This window comes from Myiozetetes cayanensis, unplaced genomic scaffold (assembly GCF_022539395.1).
Source record: "Myiozetetes cayanensis isolate MyiCay16 unplaced genomic scaffold, myiCay2020 scf6-25, whole genome shotgun sequence".
Taxonomy (NCBI): Eukaryota; Metazoa; Chordata; class Aves; order Passeriformes; family Tyrannidae; genus Myiozetetes; species Myiozetetes cayanensis.
The window spans coordinates 25,633,550-25,656,717 of NW_026087853.1; the positions used below are offsets into that span (position 1 = coordinate 25,633,550).

Genomic DNA, 23,168 nt, shown 5'->3' on the forward strand with positions numbered 1-23,168 from the left:
TTAGACTATATACAATCTAAAAATCACTTGCTCACAAATCATGAGCTAGTGTCAGTACCAAATAGACTTTTTTGTAAGAATCAATCATGATGCAGTTCCATTGGTAGACCATGATAAAGACAACTTGGAGATCTCAAGCGGTATCTTTAAATTTAAACCCCTATGCAACATCACGAAACTTCTTTACGCTTACCACAATAAATATGCTACCTACATACATTTTCTCTATTTAACTATTCCAATCCAAATTTTCTGTTTATAACCCTCAAACAGATGCACCACAATCTCTTTATATTCCATATCTTTAAACAGTCACAACTATTTTAAATTTTCACTTTCTCTTACAAGAGTCTGCTATCACAGTCTACAGAGTAGCAGACATGTAAACGTATCCCAGTGAAAAAATGCAAGTGTCCATTTCTGTAGCTGCTGCAATATTCTGTAGACTCAGTGGGGCCAACTACAAACACTGGTAGCTTTCTCTCAGAAATTACTGTTCATTCCAAATTTTGAAAACAGATACCCACTACTGATCTTATGAATATACCATTTTATTAAGAAATAGAAGAGACATTGAAGCTATCATAAAATGGCAACAAAGCTTTGAAATATTAAGAGAGCAGTCAACTGTCAAAGATTTGCCCACCAAAACCTTCATAATCATTTAAGCTAACTGAAGAAACTTATTTATCTGGCAAAATGGCAATATTTTTCTGGCAATATAATACTTTTTACTCTCTGCCAACTAGTTTAAACGGCAGAGTTAAAAGAAAAAAAATAAACTATGCAGTTCACTAAGCCAGAAAACAGCTTTTCAGTAAATTAATTGGGAAAGAATAGAATTAATGCTATAGTTACTTGTGTTATTAGCATTGCCCTGTGTATATATCATAGCTGAGATTAATATTTATTCTATGGTTAGATAATCCTCCATTAGCTAATTAAATTCAGTTGTGAACTTATTAACCAATATTTCCCTGACCATTTAGCTAAAGTATTTTGAATGACAGCCTATTAAATGTTAGCAGAGCTTCCAATGTACTACAGCTAGCAAAATTAAATTAATGGAGTATCTTCCATTTGTACAGACTCTCCTCACCAAGAACTCCTAATTCATTTTGAATACTTAAATAAAAATAGCATAACCATAATAATTTCTATTCAGCAGTAATAGTTACTGCATAGACTTATTTTGTATTGTACCAGGCATCCCTAATCCCTTTTCAACTGCTCATATGAGAAAAGAAATAGAAATCAAAGATTGCAGGAGTGCTCAGAATTTCCCAGGACTACTCTACAGATTCATTTTCAAATCCAGGCCTCACAGTAAAGACAACATTAGACATTAAACATATTTTTCCATTGCTATGCTATTAAAAATGTGTTTAATTGACTTATTGTTATGTACATATAATTCATGTGTATAAGTAACACAGAAATGCCTGGGTTTTCTCAATTGCTATGCAGTATTTGTTCAGAGCTTGTTTTACTCTTGAAAACACAATAAGAAAACAGAAGATAACACTAAACCTCTTTATACCAAAATACAAGGGTCAGACACGTATTTGTACCTATACATACATATATAAACACACCTATATATACACATTATTTATACATATATATACACACCCCTACGATGGATCATCTCTTTGCGAGCTCATTGTACCTGTCACTCATTAAAGGCATCCTTGAAGTTCACAATTAAAAGTTTCCTACACCATTCACATTCCAATTTTCACAATTAAACCATCTTGGACAGCACTTTCACTGCTGTAACTACAGTTTCATCAACTCAAGAGTTAAAAGTGCTCAGAGAAGTGAACAAAACCCCTGAAATACAAATTCTATCCTATTATCATTCATACCAAATTACTACATGTCTCTCTCAGCAGACTTGTGTAATGTGTCAAGCTTTTGAAAGATACAAATTCATTTTTCTGTCAGGTAAAAAAAAAAGATATGTTCTTTAAATCCTGATATTTACTTGTACATTCCACATAGAACTAGAAAGAATATATTTTAGTGATCAAAATGTTAGTGCTTTAAAGTCAACAGCAGCAGTTTCAGTTCAGGGAAATCCTCCAATTTTTTTCTATTACACTGAATTCTGCATTTTTAACAATGCTTGAAACATGTTGAGACAAAAGCTTATAGTGTGAATTTTCAGCTGTTTACCAAAATATCTACAGTCATTGATGCAAAATTGAGTTACCCAATATCTGAATAAATGCTTAAGTTCTTGCATTCCTAGCGAGTTCATCTGTATGACCATAAGAAAATTTAAATTTTGTATGGATTGATAAAATACATAGCAAAATGACTAAGAAGTTCTATGTTATCTAATCAATATTTCAGACAGTGAGAGAAAAAAATGGAGGAACAAAAGTCAATGTCACATAAAAATGAAAAGAGGAGATATATGAACACAACAAAACAGGCCCTTTTGTGTTCATACTGCACAATGCACTTCAAATAGTAAAAAAATCCACTATGGGAAAACACAGCCTGTGTGACATATATCCTCAACAGAGTCCAAAGTACAAGTGAATGCAAGAATACTTCAATATGTATTAGGAAGTCAGACTATAATGTTGATACATGTAATGGTTCAGTCATTTATTTTTCACACAGCAAAATTAGCCTTTGACTTCAAAAGATAAAACAAAAATCCAACAAATAAAACTAAGTAATTTCCCCATCTCTTAGAAATTTATCTAAATAAAACCTGTATTTGTAAGTCAGGCACCTAAATGTAGAAAGTATTCAATGTGACAGCTGTCTGTATAAGCACATGCAGTACATCAGTACATCGAAATATATTACTGGATCAGGTTGGATGGGGTTCTGAGCAACCTGATCCAGTTGAAGATGTCCCTGTTCATTGCAGGGGGGGTGGACTAGATGATCTTCAAAGGTTCCTTCCAAAACCAAGCCCTTCTATGATTCTACAATAAAGACAGATCATGGCACGAAAGGAAGCAGAAGGAATATTTAACATCCCTTTTACCTGGCAATTACTGCCCACAAACATTCATGGGTATTTGCAGCTGATTACTTCACCAAAGCCCTTTTATGTCCTATTTGAAATGGTGACAACCTTGATCCCTCCCTGACAAAAAGTACGGTCAACGTGTACTTTCTTCATAGGATCCCAGTATATTTTACTGTGTAGACCAGGTGTTACAGTGTGGGACTGTTTTTGTCTGAGGTTACATGTTTTTAATTTTTCTAATTGCATGCACTTTATCACAAGACAAGGAAGACAAAGTATTAAACAAACTGTATCATCATAGTGTCCCTACCACCCCAAAAAAGCCCACAGCCTTACACTCAAACGTTATATAAATGTGGTATCAAGATAAAGCTGTTCTTCAGTTTCATCCTTGGTTGGCCTGAGTGAAGGTCAAATTTCTGAGAGGTAAACAGACTTGATGCAACCTTTCTACTTTGGGTCTTCCATATTTCTCTCAAGGCTCTCCAACCTCAATTTATATTTTCCCAGAATTCTTTGTAGCAGAAGGAAAAGTAGAAGTTTTGTCTATGTCTTTACCTTCTGTACTGCATTCCTACACACACAACTTCAAATACAAATTACTCATGTGGCCTAGCACATTTGGCTGAAGAGAGACAAAACAGAATCATTTTAATGACATTTTATACAAGCTACTGTAATGATCCTTCTTGTCATTTCTTTTAATGTTTCCTTTTTTCCTAGGTTATTGAGTTTTGTTCTTTAATTGAAGGTCATCTATTGCAGGATATTGTATAGCAAGTTTAAAACTACTAAATAACCTTCCTTTCCCAGATACCCTTTCCAGTGCCTGTAGTAATAACCCATGAAACTGCCAAAGTCTGTGGATTAACAAAAAATAAGACCCTGATTATGCTCCTAAATTGTACAAACTAGCTCTGAAATTTATTTATTATTATACATAAATAAATAAATAACTCAGTCTTCATCTTCTGTTTGCATCCCTTCTGTGCCACACCAAGGAAGCACCAATGAGAGGATGAGTGGACCATGCTCATCCCTGTACAAAGAAGACAGCAAGAAAAATCACTTCCACTTACTTGGTGTTAATTCTGGGTTTCCTTTTAAATTCATCATTTTTGGAATTGAAGGTCCATATATGTCTGCATCAAGTAAACCAACTTCTTTTGTCTGTGTAAGGAACAAAAAAGAAAGCAATTGTAAAAATGTCTGTCTTCCTTTCTGACTTATTAGCTGAGCAAAATTCAAAACTACCCATAGAAATAAAAATAGGATTTTGATTTTAGACATCAGTTATCATTGATTCCTTTCTCTCTAAATTGCAGTTGAAGAACGAAACATAACAATGTCTACAAGTTGGGTAAGACATCCTTTAAAAATCTAGATTCTCAATACACAGAATCCTCACTTACACATTTTCTTATTTACAAAATGTAGACCACAGACTTTATATTAACAAACATTATGAACAACGTTCTCTCTACTCTACATACATTTATATAGAAACAATATTTTAACTTTTTAAAAAAGGTATCAAATTTTATTGTAAAAAAACCCCAACAAATTAGGTTTGTAAATATATTCAAATTAATGCAATTTGAATTATACCAGTGACTACAAGGAATGCAAAAAACATAAAAACCATTTTTTTCTTCCATTTAAGTGGCCAGACTAAACTTCTGCAGACATTTTGAAGTTACTGAAATGCAAGTCTCTGAAGTTAATTAAGCAGGCATAATATTTTAATCAAATACATTTACAGAAAAGTATGCTAAAAATGGGTTTATTCAGTTACATATGGTACATTAGGCAATAAACTTGAAATAAAAATTTTTTCAACTATGTAGTCTAGACTTACAAGAGTCTTTTCTATATTCTTTTTTATAGATATGCATACATATTTTGTGAAAATTAAAACTATTTTTCCTACAGATGGCAAGACACACTACGAATTACCAAGTTCTGCAAATTAAGTAGTAAAGAGCAAGCCCTTTAAAGTGCTGAATGTCAAGTTTCTCTCATATAAAAAGCTAACTATATTCAACATTTTGCAAAATTGCAAACAAGTATGTTTAAGGGCTTGTTTAAAAGGTTAAGGCAGCAATAGGAGCTTTTCCAACACTGCCAAATCAAACTTCCCCTACCAGTGCTTCAAAATGTGGGCTTTATTTTTTGAATGATGCTTTCCTAATTTGGTATTTTATATTAAGCTGTTTTGTTACCACAGTTTTGATGGGAAAGATAGAAAGATAAAGGCTCGGTGATAACTACTGAGTTTCTGGTTAGAACAGGAGTGCAACAAGGCTTTTAATGAAAGTATACAGCATCTTTACCCTTGAACAGGACTTCCAAACATGAAGTATATTCTGTGGCACCATAATCAGTTTGTTTACTGTAGTTTTTCAAATGGGAAATGCATCTGGATTAAAAACCTGGGTATTGGGGCCACTGCTACTAAATAAATCTGAATTCCAATTAAGATAAGGAAGCTAACTCACAGAAGTGAGTTAGCCTAGACAACGGAGAAGAAAGACTGACACTTGTTAGTACAACATATCATAGAATCATAAAATCATTTAGCTTGTAAAAGACCTCCAAGATCATCAAGTCCAACCATTAACCTATATTTTTAGTTTCTGGGCATTGTTCTTCTGTAGAGGTTGCTTTCTCTTTTCCTTTTCTTTTTTAAAGCTGTTGCTATTGAATCCTGAAAAACCATTAATAGGTCAACAATTTGAAGAGTTAAATTTACCTATTGTAAGATAAATGTATCTCATATTTTACAACTAAGAAGTAAAAAAAAAATGCATTAACATATTTGCTCTACTGTTTACTTGAAAAATAAGTTTTTACTACAAAAATCAACCAAAGTTGGGTTGAGTTATTCAATATACTTTTTATTAAACAGAGGAAAGCATATGTAATTCTATGGATTATTTAATTTAGATTTTTTTAAACATTTTTTTCTTTATAACACCTTGTGAAAACTACTAGAAAAAAGTTCAGGAGTTTCTCTAACAAATTATTCTACTTCGTGCCTACTGTATGAGAGCTGCAATTTCAAAAACATTGAAAAGACCCATTTTTATGTTAAGACTTCAAAGACATCAACAACAGAGTATTAGAGTTTCTTTGTTCTTGTACAAAATGCATTATTTTAACAGATTAGAAAGATTCATGACCCAGTCCCTTTATCTGCATCAGCAGCTTAATCGAACCCATCAAAACATCATCTAAGGGCTGTGCCGCCTAATTCCTTCCCAACAAAAGGAAATATCTGTTGAAACACCTACAGCGTTTTACACCTGACCGACATACTTTCCCTCAATTTTTTGAGAGTTCTCCCCACCCCCAGCATGGATTGTGACTATGCACTGACTGACTACAGTGGTCTCACAACTCACTACAGTTTTATTTTCAGCCTAAAGGGACTGAAGATTTAAGATGATCTAAATTAATTAGACTCATTCTATGATCTTCTGGACATAATCAGGTCTTTACCAGTACAGGCCACTTATTCCTAGAAGTCAGAAGGAAGGGATCTACAAGTGTACAAAATTTCCTGAATAGATACGTGCACACTGCAGAAAAACATCCTTCAATACCTAGGAGGACTTTGCAAATTCAGCTAATACTCCAAATTACGAAGCTGATCTTTGCTTCAAGTAAATACCATAAACCTGATAATTTCTCAAAAAAATTTACACGCCTCTTCAGACCTAAGGAAAGTGCCAGTTTCCGAGATGCACTCTTTGTGTTCATGGATATAGTTCAATAAAACTGTTGTCTTCAAACAGAAAAATAATTAACAGAGTCTCAAATTTCTACAACTCGTGTTTATGAAACCACAAGTGTTCCTGTAAGCATGGTGCTTTTCTACAGGATTATAGGAGAAAGGTCCTTTGGCAAATCTTTAAATCACTGGCAGAACCTCACTAAAGATAGCCTAAGGCAGGGGGATTTTTTCTTCACCAAGCAATTCAACATGTTATCTAAGAATTCTTATTGCCTAAAAGTAGCAGCTTATGCAGAAAGCATTGGGTCAAAGCTCCGGTTTTGAGTTTGGTTTCTCCCAACTATCCCTGCTTTTGCAGTATCTAAGCATCCCTAGAATACCAATAATAACCCTTTACTCAAGGTTTAATTATCTTGGAAATACATTATAGCAGTTACCAAGGGATCTTTTAAGACAGGCCCAGCACAGTCCAGATCACCTCTTCCAGCATTTACAATGTTTTAAATCCCCAAGAGAAGAAATAATATGCACACACCTGGATGCTACCACATGAAACACATCAGAATTACCAACACCAGATACTTCTCATGCTGAGTGAAATGCAATCCAGATGCATGTTACAATAATTAAAAAATTAAATTAAATTTTAATAAATTGTGTTTCCCCCATATAACCCACACCTCATATAAGACAAGCACATCTTTCAAAGCATTGCTGTATTAAAACAAATCCTACAAAAACAGGCATATGATTAGACAAGGCAAAAAAGAACACCTGGGCAGAAGAAATAGATTACAGGGGATCACAAGCAGGACTAAGGCAACTTAAAACAAAAAGAGGGGGGGAAAAGAGCTCTAATATTCCTCTTATGCCTTCTGACATTATGTTCATGTGCATATACATCTCATTCTGATGAATCTTTTTTTTTTAAGTAATACTAATTATATGAACAGAAATGCAGTACGTAAAGCACATCCAAGCACACAGAACTCCCCCTGCTTCTAAGTGCTTTTCAGAACAGAGCACATACCACTGCTACAACCACCTTCAGCACTCTGCAGGAAAAGGCTTCAGGAAATACAACTCCACCATTTTCTTATGGCTGCATTTTCTCCTTATAAACATGTTTCTATCCTGTGCTATTAAACAAACAGCATTCCATCTCTCCAGATGAGATAGCAATAACCAAGTTCAAAACAGCTGTTCTCAAGTTAACTTTTGTCCTTTTCCTTCCACCTGCCCAGCTGTGGATGAAAGTTTTTATCAATCTTCAAGTTAACTACACTTTGAAAATACTTTCTAGAGACCTGCATATTTTTGTTGCCTTACTGCAAGTTCTAAACAGCTAAATTCCCAAGATACAACTGACTCCCATATGATTTTATCATGTAATCCCTAGTAATGAACTAACACATACAGAATTATTGACCTCTTCATACAGAATAAGATCCTTATCAAAATCCCACCAGGCAGAGAACACAAAATTAAAATTAAATATATTGTCAGCACATGAAAACACAAAAGTACTCTCCTGTTCGCAAAAACTATACTTAAAAACTCAGAAATGTGTACATTTACCTTCTTGCTAATGCTTTTAAGATTTCTCCCCTCTTCAGATAAACACTCTAGCACAGGCTAACTCCCACTAGGATTTGCTCTTTCTGCAGCACTGGTACTGGCTGCTATGGTCTCATGTGATCACTGGTGAGCTCAAGACCACAAAAAAAAAAAAAATTACAGAATAAAGGATTTCGATAAGACACTATAACTCCTCTTTATCTTCTGCCTTTATATCACTGACTACATACTTCTTTCTACTTCACTACCATTTATCTTCTCAGCAAGATATGAATTTGCCCGTTAGACCTCTCTAAAGATTTCTGAAAAACATTCACCATAAGGTATTAGAATTTATATAATCACTGCAGCTCTTAACCCGATACAAATACGGACAAGTTTTCATTACAATTCAGAAACTTCTCTCACCTACACTAAGAAACAAAAACAGGTTTTCACAGGTAGAGATTCTATATTTACAAGAAACCAAATGCTGTATCAATTGATAAAGAAGGTATTCTTGCATATAGCCCTGAAAGATGACAATTCTACAGCTTCATTTTTTGCAGTGTACAAATTACAGGCACAGATAACCTCACTTAAAAGATCCTTTCCTTTACCTTCTCTGGCAAGATTGTCAACATAATTAAAGCTCACTTTAGTCCTTGAACCTGGCCACTGCCTTGTGAGCAAAGCAATCAAGATTTGGAAGACAGCTGTATTCTAAACTAACAATTTTCAAGCTCTGAACTTATTTATAATTATTTTGGGGGGAAAAAATAAAGTTGTTGAAGGCCATATTAAACAAAGTCCTGGCAGAGAAAGGTCTTGTAAAAAACCCAGAAAAATCTGCCTCCTTTGCTTTTCCTCATGCAGATTAGAAAATATTCAATTGTTATTATGTTTGTTCTCTTAGGCAGGTAAGTTTTACCATACACAATCCTTGTTCAGATGGCGTAAGTCCATACTAATGACAAAATGATCCATATCTTTGGTCCTCTTAGCTATTTGAACAGACACTTCAGAATGGTTTAGTTTCTCCCTACACTTTCTTTATGTAGCTTCCCATTTTTGTCTTTCAGGGAATATTAACTATGAAATCAATTAAACTTTCCAGTAACACATTTTCAACCAAATGCAACCAGTTCTATTCACATATCACAAAGGATCCCTCCCCACATCATTCCGTGTGCAGAGGAGAATACAGTCATATTAATTTCTTCCAAATTGCCAAATGGTTTATTGAGGAACAGACCTGATTAAAGACTTCATACCGATAAAGAAAGGAAATACAAAAAGAATAAAGAAAAAATAATAAAAAAAGGAACTCACAAAAAGTTGCTATAAATAGCTGTTAATCAACACAGCCTACGTTACTGCTAAGCATCCAGAGACTCTTTGACAGTATTAATTTCATTTTTGCTCATATTTTCTGAGACTTTTTTCCATACTTGGTAAGGCATATGTATCCCCACTGGATGTTAGTGGATGGTATTTTACTTTGAAGTAAACTTCGTAGCCCACCAGAATTCCCTGGTGTTCAGCCTGGGAGGGATAGAGGCACAGGTTAATGAGCTGTCGTTGTTCTATATGGTGAAGGATTTCTTACACTAGAAGTGCTCCCACCATTCAGCAGCTGCAGTCCACTCCAAAGACAGAGATTCCAGCTTTGCTAAGTGAAGGTGCCAGTTATTTTAAAGCTAGTGCTCTTAATCCACCACCAGGACTCTCAATTTACCCTTTAATGTTATTATAGACTTAGAGCTAATCCCAAACCGCAAGCGGCAACACACAGGACAAAAGGGAACTTAAAATCAGGATAGGCTATGGATTCCTCATTTGACATACTGACACAATGAATAGCCATCTTTTAATCCCTAATTCTCTAACTCTTTCAGCTGCACACAATATTTAAGTGCCTAGCTGTAAATTGGATTAAAGCCAAAAATGTACCACTGCAGTTTCCTTGCTCTCTATCCTAGAGACAAACTTGCTTTAAATACTCAAGTCTGCTACTGGTTTAAAAGCCCTTTTCCTTCCTATGAAGTTCTTCCCATTTTCTACCAGCCACAGAACTTCTCCGGCACTTTTTCTCCATAGCAGTCTGCATTAGCTCCTACTCAATTTTCTTAATAATCAGATACCAGTAATTCAACCTTGTTTGGCCTTCCTGCACATTATGTATCCCATTAAAAAAAAATTCAATATAGCACCAATGAAACATAAATTACCAAAATGGAATTCCTAACATTACCCCATCTCTACAAGATGCCTCTCCACTTTCACAGCATGTCAAATTATTACAAACATGCTCCATCTTTCACATCAGTATCTGTGATATTTGCACTAGACTATAAATGACTTGAAGGCTAAGGATGTAGGTACTTTACAGGTTGCAAGTAATTAACTCTATGGGCAATATTTCATCACAGAAAAGGGGGAAATTTTGTTCAAATTAAGCATATAGTTATCTGATTTAAATAAAACATTTTAAGAGGTCTATGTTTTAAAATATATTCTTAATTTCACTCATTTTTTACTTGAAAAACAGATTTTTAAAGCTTTATTCCCTCATTTTCTCAGCTGATCTAGAAGCTGTCATTGCAAAATAATCCCAATCAATTCTAACTAGCATCTCCACCTTTATTGACACTTTTTAGCATTAAGAAACAAGCATGAAGACCTTATCTACAGCAATTAAAGTCTGCTGATTCTCTAAGCAACAGAGGTAAAGATGCCTAGAAATCAAACCCTAATAATTAGAAAAGCTGCATAGCAGGAAGACAAAACAGGTCAAAACCTGCTTTCACACTATGATTACTCAGCGAAGGAGCCCATTATTGTTTAAAGTCTTCTAGATTTGTTTGTCTTCTCATATGGATTTTTTCTTTACTAGCAAGAAATGTATATACATTGTGAAGTCATCTACGAATGCAGCAATCAAATATTACCCTGTGGACAAATAGCTTAGTTACAGGAGCCAAATATTTGGGGGTGGAAAGTTGGAAAGTAAATAAAGTAAATTTAATCAAACTGTGTGTTTGATTAAATACACGTTTTGAAGAAATTAAAATTAATTTTGTTATCACAATAGCGAAGAAGACTCAGCTCCTAACTGTGTCATTTCTGTGCTGTAACTTGCCATATACGCATGAGAAACCTGTTACTCGCCTATGTGTGTATCGGGCAGATACCCATGGGAGTTTTCTGGTTTAAAAACAAAACTACCGCGGGTTGTGCCATTCCCACAGGGATGCTGTTGGAGTGTTCCCCCGACCCCGTTCCCACCCCTCACGACCTGCCCGGCCTCCCGCTGCCCGCGCGCCCCCTGCCGGCCGCCGCCTCCCCGCGCGCTCGGGCACGGGCCCGGGCCCAAATCCCTGCCCTGCTCAGCAACCCCCGGGCTGGCCTGGGAACACGGGCCATTCCCCGAGCTCAAACCACCCTTGGCGCACCCCAAATTTCGGTCCGAGTCTGCATGACCCCAGTAAGCCCTTGGCGCAGAGCTCAGCTAGAAGAGTGAAAACTGCTGCCTTTAACCACACATCCCCATTACTGCAGGCAGAAGCCACTTGCTCATGCTTACGTGCTAACTTGTTCCGTATGGTCTTACTTCTTGCTTCTCTGTCCTTCACAACCAAAACATTTCATCCTATAATGAAAAATGTAAATCTTCCTGGAACTAAAAGGCAAGTCAAAGGATATCTGACTAGGGAGCTTGCCTCAAAGTGACAGCACAAGCACACAGCCTCCCAACTGGATTTGTGCCATCCTTAGTCATGCACAGCTGGTGTTTGCTCACTAAAATACTCTGTTCATAAACAAGCAATCTTTACCCTATTATTGCTGCCATCTATTAATTCAACTTGTTTCTACTATAATAAATCGTCTCTGGCCAGGCAGCTTTCATAAATAGTCATTCTAGTCTGAATATGAATCGTCCTGGCACAAAACCCAAAAATTCTTCCCAAGTGCTCCTAGGGGAGCACAACTGACTGCTGGTACATCAAAAGAATGAAAAGAATCAGCTGTCAAACTAAGCGAGCAATTAAAAATAGGACACAAGGGTAAGACTTTAAGTTATTTCTTAACACAAAAAGAACATTGTATAGATTTATAGGCCTTGGTACAAGCCCAAGAGCTTATACATTTCTTAACTAATCCATCTACAACAGGTAACCCCGGGTACCAAAAAACTAATATTCCAAGAAGGGATAAGAGGCTGTCCTGCTTGTTTTCCCTGGCTTTGAATCAAAAACCAAAATCAAACAAGAAAAAATAAAAAACTCTCCAAAAAACCTACTCTGTCTTGGACATGGTATCTAGGCATCTAAATGAAATCCTGTGTTTAATTATTTACTCTGTAACCATGAGGTGAAAATATGCCAAATAGACTGAAAACCAGTATGCAAGACTTAGAACTCCTGAATTCTAATCCCAGCCCTGCCAACAACACTGCGCCACCATGACAATGTCCAAGCCTCTGCTGATGCCTTAGTATTTCAGACAATCACTATAATAACTGAAAAAGCTTCCATATTAAAAAAAAAAAAAAAGTCTATCTATAGAAAGAGTGGGGTTTTGGTTTTGTTTTTTAACTACAGAAAGTAGACCTTAAAAAGAGGGAAAGATGCTTTCTTTTATCAAGAGGGCAAAAAATCCTTTATGCTTTGTTAATATTCTAGTTTATGACTATCAAACAAGACGTCACAGCTGTTACTGAACGCAGCAAGAATCTACTATAATCCAGTCTCCTCTGAAAGCAACTTCTACAGATTACCCTCACCTGAAAACAGTTGTTCTCAACCGCCTGTGACCTGCATTATCTCAGAAAAAGAACAGTTGAGTTACAAACACAGAACTTGTAACACAGACTGTGTCTAACGAAGGAAGCACAGACCTTTATTGTCATGGTGACCTATCTTCCCCCATGAGTCCTTTCTTTCCTCCTTTAAGCAGTCCATCAAGTTCAAAGATCAGTTTCAATAAATCTGTATTTTGCTTATAAGAGACATAAGGACTGTAATGAGTTGTAGGGGGCTCCTGAAGCTCTCATTTACTAACATATCATTACTGCTTCCTCTGAAAGACACTAACTTACAATTGCAACGAAGGGAAGAAAAACCATGGGGAAGTGATGCCTAATCAGTAGTTATTAAATGTAAAATGAAGGCATCCACTGCTGTGTACCTGAGGACAAAAAAATTCACTATAAACTTCAGCAGGAGGCACCAATGGACTCTGGAAAAAAAACCTCATTTACTTCTGTATCGGGTCTGGCTGAGCTGGAGTTCATTTCCCCACAGCAGCCCTCACAGTGCTGTGCTTTGCACTGGTAGCTAGAAGGGTGTTGATAACACTCCAGTGTTTTGGCTTCTGCTGAGCACAACATCAGCACTGTAACATTCCTTCTGCAGTCAAGGGCAAGATTCTGGGAAGGGGCACAAGTAGGCCAGCTGACCCAAACTAACCAGAGGGATTTTCCGTATCATATGATGTCATCTCAGATATAAAAGATAAAGAAAGGGAAAGGAAGGGGGGCATCCATTGTCTCCAATGGCTGCCCGCTAAGAAACCATTATGAGTCACTGAAGGCCTGCTCATCAGGACGTGGCCAGACATCGCTGCTCATGGGAAGTAGAGAATAAACCTTGTTATTTTTCACTTCGCTTTTGTGCACACAAGTTTTACATTTTTGCTTTAGCAAAGTGCCTTATCCCATGCCACGAGTCATTTTTTATCTTATTCTCTCCTCCCTTTTCTGGCTGGGAAGGGGAGTGATATTGCAGCTGGGTGGGCACTTGGTGTCCAGCCAAGATCAACCCACTACAACTTCATTCACCATAACAAAACTGATCATTGCAATGATCTCTACAATTCAGAGCACCGGACAATCCTAGCCTGGAACAAGGTCCAAGAGATACTCACTTCAAAAGCTTGACTCACAAAATTAGTGAACTGAAATCAGTGTGAGTACACAAATGAACACACCGATGACTTCAAGGTCCAAGTTTAAACATAAACATACACATCATTATCTTGGAAAAAACCAAAACAAAAACAAACATTAAAAAAAATATTAATGCTGAACAAACAAGAGAGAGTTGAGTTTATTCAAGCCACCTTAATTTCATATTTTCTAACTTGTAACTACGTCAATACACAATTTCACCGAGGTAGCAACTTGCTAACTTGTGACCATCAATTCATGTAAGTCACAGCTATTTCATCAATTTCAGCTGCTCTTCATTGATTAACATCCACCAGATGCTGGCCTCTGACTCCACACAGAATCCTAACATCAGAAATGGCAGGCGCATTCTGTGTTTGCTTAACTTTCTTGGCTCAATTTCATTTAAAATTAGTTCCCAGTCTCTGATTTGCCACCTAACTCCAGCAGAAACCTCTTCAATCATTCTATACTCCGGTCTCTCTTATTTGTGTGCCTCAAAGCGTTTTAATGGGCTACAGAAGTGGTATATCACATTATTAGGTTTAAAGCCAGATGCTTAACTCCAAACAAAGGGCATAATCCCAAAACTTTTGTACATCAGATTTACTAAGAGATGCTTTATCTCCATGTTTGAAAAGTATCAGACACAATCTTAAAAACACATAATTTGCTACCGAAAGTTAAGTGCAATTAGTTGCCATGGTTTCTGTGGAGCTACTCAACGGCCATCCCACAACAGATCACACTGCAGGCTCACATTTGTTTTACAAAAGTATTACAGCAAATGCCATGTTTTAAAGTTAATTAGAAGGAACCATTCAAGCAGTTTTGCTTTTTAAGATGACAGATTCCTCTGAAATCAAACTACTCCAACAGCCTATTTAAAATACAGAATTAAAACTATGAAATAACAAGATCAGATGCCATCACAAACAGTACATATTTCATATAACTTTAAACACATTTTTCTTATTAAGTGAATTTATGGAAATTTCTTTTAATCTTATACAAAATTCCTACAGAAAGTGTGCAGATTGCATGTAAATCTCACTTTCTACCTGTTTTCTTTTATTCATCTTTTACATCATTAAAAAGATGCTTCATTTATCTGATTAAAGTAGTTGAGAATCTTTGTATTTAATGTTTTATGAGTACAAAACCTGCATTATACACCCTCATATATGAAATGAGTCTTGCTTCTGAGTTTACCTGTGTGGCAATAAATGTGGACAATGTACAGACCTGCCCAGTCTGTAACAGCAGGTGGACATAATGAACACCTGTGGTTTTTACACCTCAATGGTTCCCACTGTCTATTTATAGTCCAGGTAACAGTTTGAGCAATACCAAACTGCGGAATTATATTTTGTCATTAAAAAAATATATATTTCCAAGCTTTAGGGAAGATACATAGCTCTTTTTTTTTTCCATAGTTGTTTATATATTAAGTATTTTTACAATAATTTCTTCAGAAAAAGTAAATCTTTGGACCCATATTTTCAAGTCAGTGTTCTGAATTGATAGAATTTAATTATTTATTAAGTGTATCCAAACTGCACAAGCATCCTCTACTACATCTACACATTCTTGTAGAATTGAACTCAGTGACACACAAGGGAAAGGACACAGATAAAGGATGAAATCTACTAAGTTACTAATGGTACTGATTAAATATAAAAAATTTACGGAAACTCAGAAGTCCATCAGAAACAAATAAAGAAATTAACTGTCAGAATAAATACATTTAATACATGTGACTGCCCTGAGCAGTAACCATCTGATATATGACATATATTTCATACTAAGGCTGATAATTAGATGATCACCTACCGAATCATTTGCTGCTAAGGCGAGGGCTATATTTACTGCAAGAAAGAGAAAAGAGAAAAAACCAAAATATTAAGTCCAGGTAAACTGAATTCCTACATATTGAGAACATTATCATTACTAACATGAGAAAATATAATATAAATACATGATACTTTTTTAATAATTGCATCATCATCTTAGTTCTTAGCTTCTTGCACCTCTACAATATTTTCAGGTTAGGTGGAAGCAGCACTCACACTTCAGTCAACATTTGTTAACAAGTGAACAAACTCAATCTGCAAAAGCTTGCAAGCTCCAAGTTTCTAGAGGACACTGCAAAATAAAACCAAGCTCAGTATTTTGCCAAAGCACAACATTAAGGACAAATTTTTGAGGTACCCACTTTTGAAAAGTGGACTCTGTACTACAAAACTAAATTCACCCTGTCACTGGTAACCTTCCCCCTTCAGTGCTAACGGTCTCCAGTGAACTTTCATAAAACTAGAATTTAGATAAATATTGGCACAAACTATTAAAGCACAGTGACCAGAAAGATGATCATATCACTTTTTTTGATTTCTTGTGATACATTGAACATAGATGTTTTCTGGAACAATGTGCAACGTACGCTTTCCACTTGATTTTTACGTCAGAAAACAAAATCACATCTACCTGAAAACAACTGTAACAACTAAAGAAACAAACAAAAACAGATGAAGCAACTAAAAAGACTGAATTTGTTTGCAGCTTTTACATTTCCATCAATTCTTAATTCCCATAAATAAAAAGCACATGCAAGAAATGGTATCTTTAATGGCTCACCAGTTTCAATTATGTTGGAAGACCTCCCAGAAGCTTCAGTATAAACAAAGAGTAATTTTTATAATGCAAGCAGTAACATGTTTTAGGGGAAAAAAAAACAAACAAACACACCAGGAGAAGAAACTCAACACACACAACTTTCTTGGGTAACATCTTTTGTTTTCTTTACATATGGCTGTTTGTCAGTCCACACAACCTTTCAACAAAGGTAAGCTGCAGTCAGTCTTGTTCTACCAGAAGAGTATAATGGTTCTGAGAACAAGCTGGGGAGCCAGATTCCTATTTGGAAGACCTTAGCACTAAGAAAGATAAGCTCCTTCAAACAAAACAGTCAGGGCGTTAACAAGGACAACTGTACAGCTTTCTCTAAGAGACATACAGCCTCTGTTTACCCCTAAGCTAATAATGCACATAGGTTTTATTCTTTTAAAAAATATTGCTATTTAAACATATGCTTGATTAACTATTCTCCAAATCAATCAGGGGAAAATTCATCTTCTGAAACTTGGAGACTAATCACAGACAAGGAGAAAAAAACAAGCAAACCAATTTTATTATCAATAAAAAGGAAAAAAAACCCAAATCAACTGCAACTCATGTCTGAAGAAGGTAGACACTGTCTTAAAATCACTTCATACCATCTATCTTCCTCTTACACAGCTTTCATGTGTGAAAATTAATGTGTGATACACAATGCTTCTTCTATAAAGGATATTTGACTACTGAAGGGAAAGAAGGGAAACAGTATAGCACATAAACCTAAGTTTTTTAGCAGGATATCTAGCTGAGCACTTGATGGTTAATCCCAGCTGAATCTTGTGCTTCTTTGTCTTTGTATTACTGTCAGTTCCAAGAAGGTGTAAACATGCAGCAGAGGAGCTAACCTGACACTAAACATTCATGTTGGCCCTAACTACTAAGTTCCTATAGCCAGGAGTGCAGGAGAGCAAGACACTACATGCCAGAAATTCTATACAACTACTAAGCAGGCAACTTCTAACCATGGTCTCCCCACTCATGGGTTTAGCACTCATGCTAAACCAGCAGCTCCACCTGCCAATCAGTATCAGGAATGATGCACAGGTTGATCTGAGTTAGTCTAATCCAACCTAAACCTGGCATGAAGCTGTTTCTGGGAGACTTAGGTTGGATATTAGGAAAAGGTTCTTCACTCAGAGGGGAGCTGGGCACTGGGAACAGGCTCCCCAGGGAAGTGGTCACAGCACCAAGCCTGACAAGAGTTCAAGTTGCACTTGGATGATGCTCTCAGGCACAAGGTGTGACTGCTGGGGATGGTCCTGAGCAAGGCTAGCAGCTGAACTCTGATGATCCTTTTGGGTCCCTTTCAACTCAGGATATTCTTTGATTCTAGTCCTCTTGAAATCACTACAAGTGTGGCAAGGTTTATTACTGTGTACTTCCCAACTTCCAAATCCCAACTGGTCCTAGGAATAGCACAGTTGAAGTCTCAGAACACTGAGCTAACAATGCAAATAAAACTTCTTGGTCCAAAATCAGATGTATACAGAACCAGCTGAGTGTGCCTGTATCTGTGACATGGTTAATATACATCATCAATAACATTATGTATAGATAATTTAGATGACCTCTGAATGAACTTTCAATACTTACATCTCAACGTAAGCAATATTTAGAAATAGAATTTATCAGAATATTTTAACATGTAGAGAAGGCCCAAAATCAAAAAAGTTTCAATAATAGTATATCCCACATGCATAACAAAAGTATGCAAGAGGGAAAAAAAGTTTAAACATAGTTAATATGACTGAGATGAAGTCAACACATGGTAAAATGTATCAGCTTTCCTGAACAATACTAAAAAATCTCAACCTGTTGGTCTTTGCTAAAACATGTCTGAAGGCCCACATAGTGAGTAGTTTTATTTTCCTCAAACTTCAGGATTAGCACAATGTGAGCAAGAACATCAGTCTTTAATTTTATTCTACCTCCACAGCTGAAAACAGTAAGACTTTCAAGAAATAAAAAATGCGTCTTCTTTCAAGACCACACTTTGACCTCTCCTCATGCCAGTATCAATTTTCTTCAGTACTTTCATCTTCAGACTAACACAAAAGAGGGAACAGAAGAGAAAGAATAAAAAATAATGATTTAAAAAAACCCAAACAAACAAAAACACAAAAAAGACAGTAACTTGACAGGAAAGTGACAGAAAACACAGCAAACAAACAAAGAATCCAAGACTTATACTAGACAAAAAGAAACAACAACAAAAAACTGAAACAATTAAGCATGCATTGAAAAGTATTTTTCCTATAACACAACTGCTTCTAATCATTGACTACATTGATCTCAGAAGACCAAAAAGTGCTGGAAGAACACAACATGAAAGCCATATGCAACAAATAGAGTTATTTTACAGGTGAAGGAACAGCCCTGACAAACTTGACCAAAATGCAGATTCCTTTGTCCAGAAGCAGAGATCCAGAGCAATTAAAACATTACCACACTGAGAAAAACAATAGAATCATAGAATCATAGAATCATAGAATAGATTGGGTTGGAAAAGACCTCCAAGATCATCAAGTCCAAGATCATCATACAAAGAACCCTGACAGGCTTTCTGAGATACAAGCACTAAGACTATTTTCTGTAGTGCTTTAGAAATTAGAGGTGCTTACTATTCTCTTTTCTTTTAAATTTCTGCTGTCAAACTGAGTCAGCAGAATTGTCACCAAATATATTCATTATAATAAACAAGAAGAGAGATTTTCTTCTCAGTAGTACGAATTAATATATTAAAAAAGGCTATCCAATACAGCTACATTTGAATGGTTCATTTACATTTCCAATCTCTTATTTAATGCTTGTTGAACACTAATTTTTTATTTTTAAATGCATGGGAGCAAGCTCCCAGCTCTAAGTATTATTTATACATATGTCATATTTTACATAGAAATTACATATAGATGCCGGTTAGCAGAACTTAAATTCACACATTTGTTTGCAGACACAAAAATAATAATCTGAATTTACTTTTCAAATTACGTTCATTTTGTAAACTGTTGACAGACAAACAATTATTTGGTATTTTACCTGGAACAACCAGTCCATGAACTATAATGATGTACCTTTTCATTGATAGTTAAGAAATGCAAGTGTTAATTATTTTGCATGTCTTCGTATAGGTATGTGTATCCTGTGTATAGGGTAATAGATAAATGGATTTTAAAAAAAAAGGAAATTATTTTTTCTAAGTATAGTTACTCTTAGTACAGGTATCATGTTTGTCTGTTGTAGTATTTATTAGACAATCAGTCCTTTTCAAGCACGGCTGAAATACAAAACAAAAAATGATAAATGAAGAGCTGCATCCATCTGTTGTTCATAACCAATGGAGATGAACAGTAGACATCATTAAACTAAAGGATGACTCTTCCCCAATCTAGATGCTAAGGAAGAGATCTTTAAACAAATTTGTAGCACTTTACACAGACTTTTTCAAAGAAGTTTACCTTCAGTGTCATAGAATCATAGAATGGTTTGAGTTGGAAGGGATTCTAGATCAGCCAGCTCCAAACCCCTGCCATGGACAGGGACACCTTCCACTAGACCAGGTCATGCAGAACCCCATCCAACCTGGCCTTGAACACATCCAGGGACAGGGTATCCACCACTTCTCTGAGCAACCTGTTCCAGTTTCTCACCGCCCTCAGAGTAAAGAATTTCTTCCTAACATCTCATCTACATCTCTCCACTTCAAGTCCAGAACCATTCACTCTTGTCCTATGCCTATTTGCCCATGTAAAAAATTTGCCCTTCCTTTTTATAAGTCCCCTTTAAGTACTGGAAGGCTGCTATAATGTCTCCCTAGAGCCTTTTTTTCTTTTGGCTGAACCACCCCAACTCTCTCAGCCTGTCTTCACAGCAGAGATGCTCCAGCCCTCCAATCACCTTTGGGGCACTCATCTGGACCCACTATAATAGGTCCATGTCCTGCTTATGCTGGGGGACCCAAACTTGGATGCAGTGTGACCATCCAGCCAATTCCTCATCCACCAAGTGGTCCATACAGCAAATCCATGTCACTCCAGTTCAGACATAAGGATGTTGTGCAGGAAAGTGACAAATGCTTTACACAAGTCCGGGGAGATAACAGCAGTCACTCTTCCCTCATCCACCACAACTGTAACCCCATCTTAGAAGGCTACCACATGATGATTATTTTTCCATTTTGCCATCACTGTTTAAGTTCAAGAAAATGACTGCAGTATTGGTAACCCATGAATTATCTCGTTCTACCACCTAGGAACTGCACAGTTAGAGAAAAATTAATTTAAAACCTAATGGTGGAGTTGACAGAAGACTTCAAGGTGCTTCACAAAGCTCTCATCAGTTTTTGTGCTTTACAACTACTGTTTCCCCTTTTGTTTATGAAACAGCTATACAAGTAGTTGAGAAAATTGGACAATCCTGATTTTGACCCTTTCTAAATCTTAGTGTCCTCGACAGACCACATGACTATGCTGACACAGCACAGAGAGGCACTGTACAGGCACACCTAAGCTGCTAGAGGAAGTGTCACTGCACTACCATATGATGCCATTCACCTCAGCTTACATCACCTCTTAAAGCAGACTGTCTCAGGACAGTACTGCACTATTAGATACTATTTCAAAGCTGTCTGCTCGATTTATACCTTGTCTAAAGGCAAGACTTCTCTACCCAAACAGATTCTCAATGGCTGCAATGGGACTTGACAGAGATGAAGGGCAGTGTTAGTGGAACCCAATTACAAGCTAATGACACAAGTATCCAAATATTCTTTACAAAGTACTAGAAAATGTGCAAAGTCAACTATTAAGAAAGGTCAAGTCTTACCTGCTGTTGTTGATTTTCCAACTCCCCCTTTTCCAGAAGCCACGACCACCACCTGTTTAACTCCTTCTATGGGCTTCTGCTTTGGCAGCCCGCGGGACAGGATCCTGGCACGTTTGTCCCTGAGAGACTCATCCCCGGAGCTCGAGGACTAACAAAATCAGAAGGCAAGTGAACAGTCTGCATCAACCTGCAGCTTTCGCAGAGTTGACAGGAAGGAACCCGCCTGCACATTGAGAAATTTTCACTACTGGTCCAAAAAACCCTTTAGCACGTGGGATTTCCCAAAAGGAGCCTGCTTCACAGGCAGGCAGGGACGGGGCCCATTTAAAAATAACCCGAGTAGCATTTTGGTTAGACTCAAATATGACCGATCTTAACACCTAAACTAAAAGAAAAGAAAAAAAAAAAGTACTTGTGTTGAAATAAACCGAAGCATTGCTTTAAAAGTCGGAAGCTTTAAAAAAGGAGGCTAAACCTGGCCGTCTTTTCTGCACAGTTGTTCCAGGTACAACAAATACAGCAAAGAGTGAAGAGCAGGAAGGTGCTGAGGGCAGGCGGTGCCGCAGAGGCAGCTGTCCCGAGGGCTGGCTGTCCCCGCCCGAGCCGTGCCACAGGCATCCTCTCCTGCTCCTGCGGCACAGGAGCCACACGCGGCCCCGCGGCACGACGGAGGGAGCAGCCGAGCGCAGCATCCCTCGGGCAGCGTCCCACCTGCTCCCGGAGGGCACAGCTTCACCACCAGAAGCGGTGAGCGCCGCGCTTCTCCCATGGACTCGGGTCCAGGCAAAAAGCGGGCAGAGCCCATCTTCCTATGCCCAGCCCGGCACTGCCCTAGACCTAGACCCAGACTTCAGCAACCGCATCCCCGCCGCAGGGATACTGCTGCCGAACTGGCCACCGCAGGACACGGTCAGGGCACCCACGGAGAGCCAGACTACGGCGGTCCCCCCGCCTGCCGCCCTCCGTAGCGCGCCCGCAAGCACAGCCCGCCCCTCGGCCGCTCCGCTCCGCTCCCCTCCCGCCCCGGGCGGACCCGGCGCACGGCGGAGCTCACGCCTCACTCACCGCGGAGCCGGCGAAGGGAGCGGTGCGAGCGGCGGGCGCACAGCCCGGACCGCGCCACGGCGCCGCCGGAGCCCGCCCGCCGGCGGCGGGGAGGAGGCGGGCAGCTCCCCGCACCCAGCACCAAGCGGGACCCGCCATCCCACCGCCGCCCCGCCCCCGGCGCGCTGAGATGGCGCCGTCTGCCCGCGCCCCGGCCTGCCCAGCCCGGCACGGAGCACCAGCGGCGGGGATGGCGCTGAGGGGGTGCTGCAGCCCCGGGGAGAGAGGGCTCCTGGTTGGGGATGAGGGTCTGGCGCTGAGAACTGCTGTGGCCCCAGGCTTGGGTGGAAGAGACCCAGATCCTCCCGCAGAGAGCAGAAGCGGTGGCACTG

The 23,168-nt window shown here is 38.0% G+C and overlaps 1 protein-coding gene across 1 annotated transcript in view; it reads right to left on the reverse strand.

The window, feature by feature from the left end:
* The window catches only part of NUBPL (NUBP iron-sulfur cluster assembly factor, mitochondrial), an 83,303-nt gene extending 60,362 nt beyond the window's left edge, over positions 1 to 22,941 (reverse strand). Inside the window, exons 1-4 of the mRNA XM_050335780.1 lie at positions 22,798 to 22,941; positions 21,733 to 21,880; positions 16,072 to 16,106; positions 4,075 to 4,165 (exon numbers count right to left, since the gene is read on the reverse strand). Coding sequence (XP_050191737.1) covers positions 4,075 to 4,165; positions 16,072 to 16,106; positions 21,733 to 21,880; positions 22,798 to 22,935 — 412 coding nt within the window. The 5' untranslated portion in view covers positions 22,936 to 22,941. The remainder of the gene's footprint in view (positions 1 to 4,074; positions 4,166 to 16,071; positions 16,107 to 21,732; positions 21,881 to 22,797) is intronic.
* Between the last annotated feature and the right edge of the window lie 227 nt (positions 22,942 to 23,168).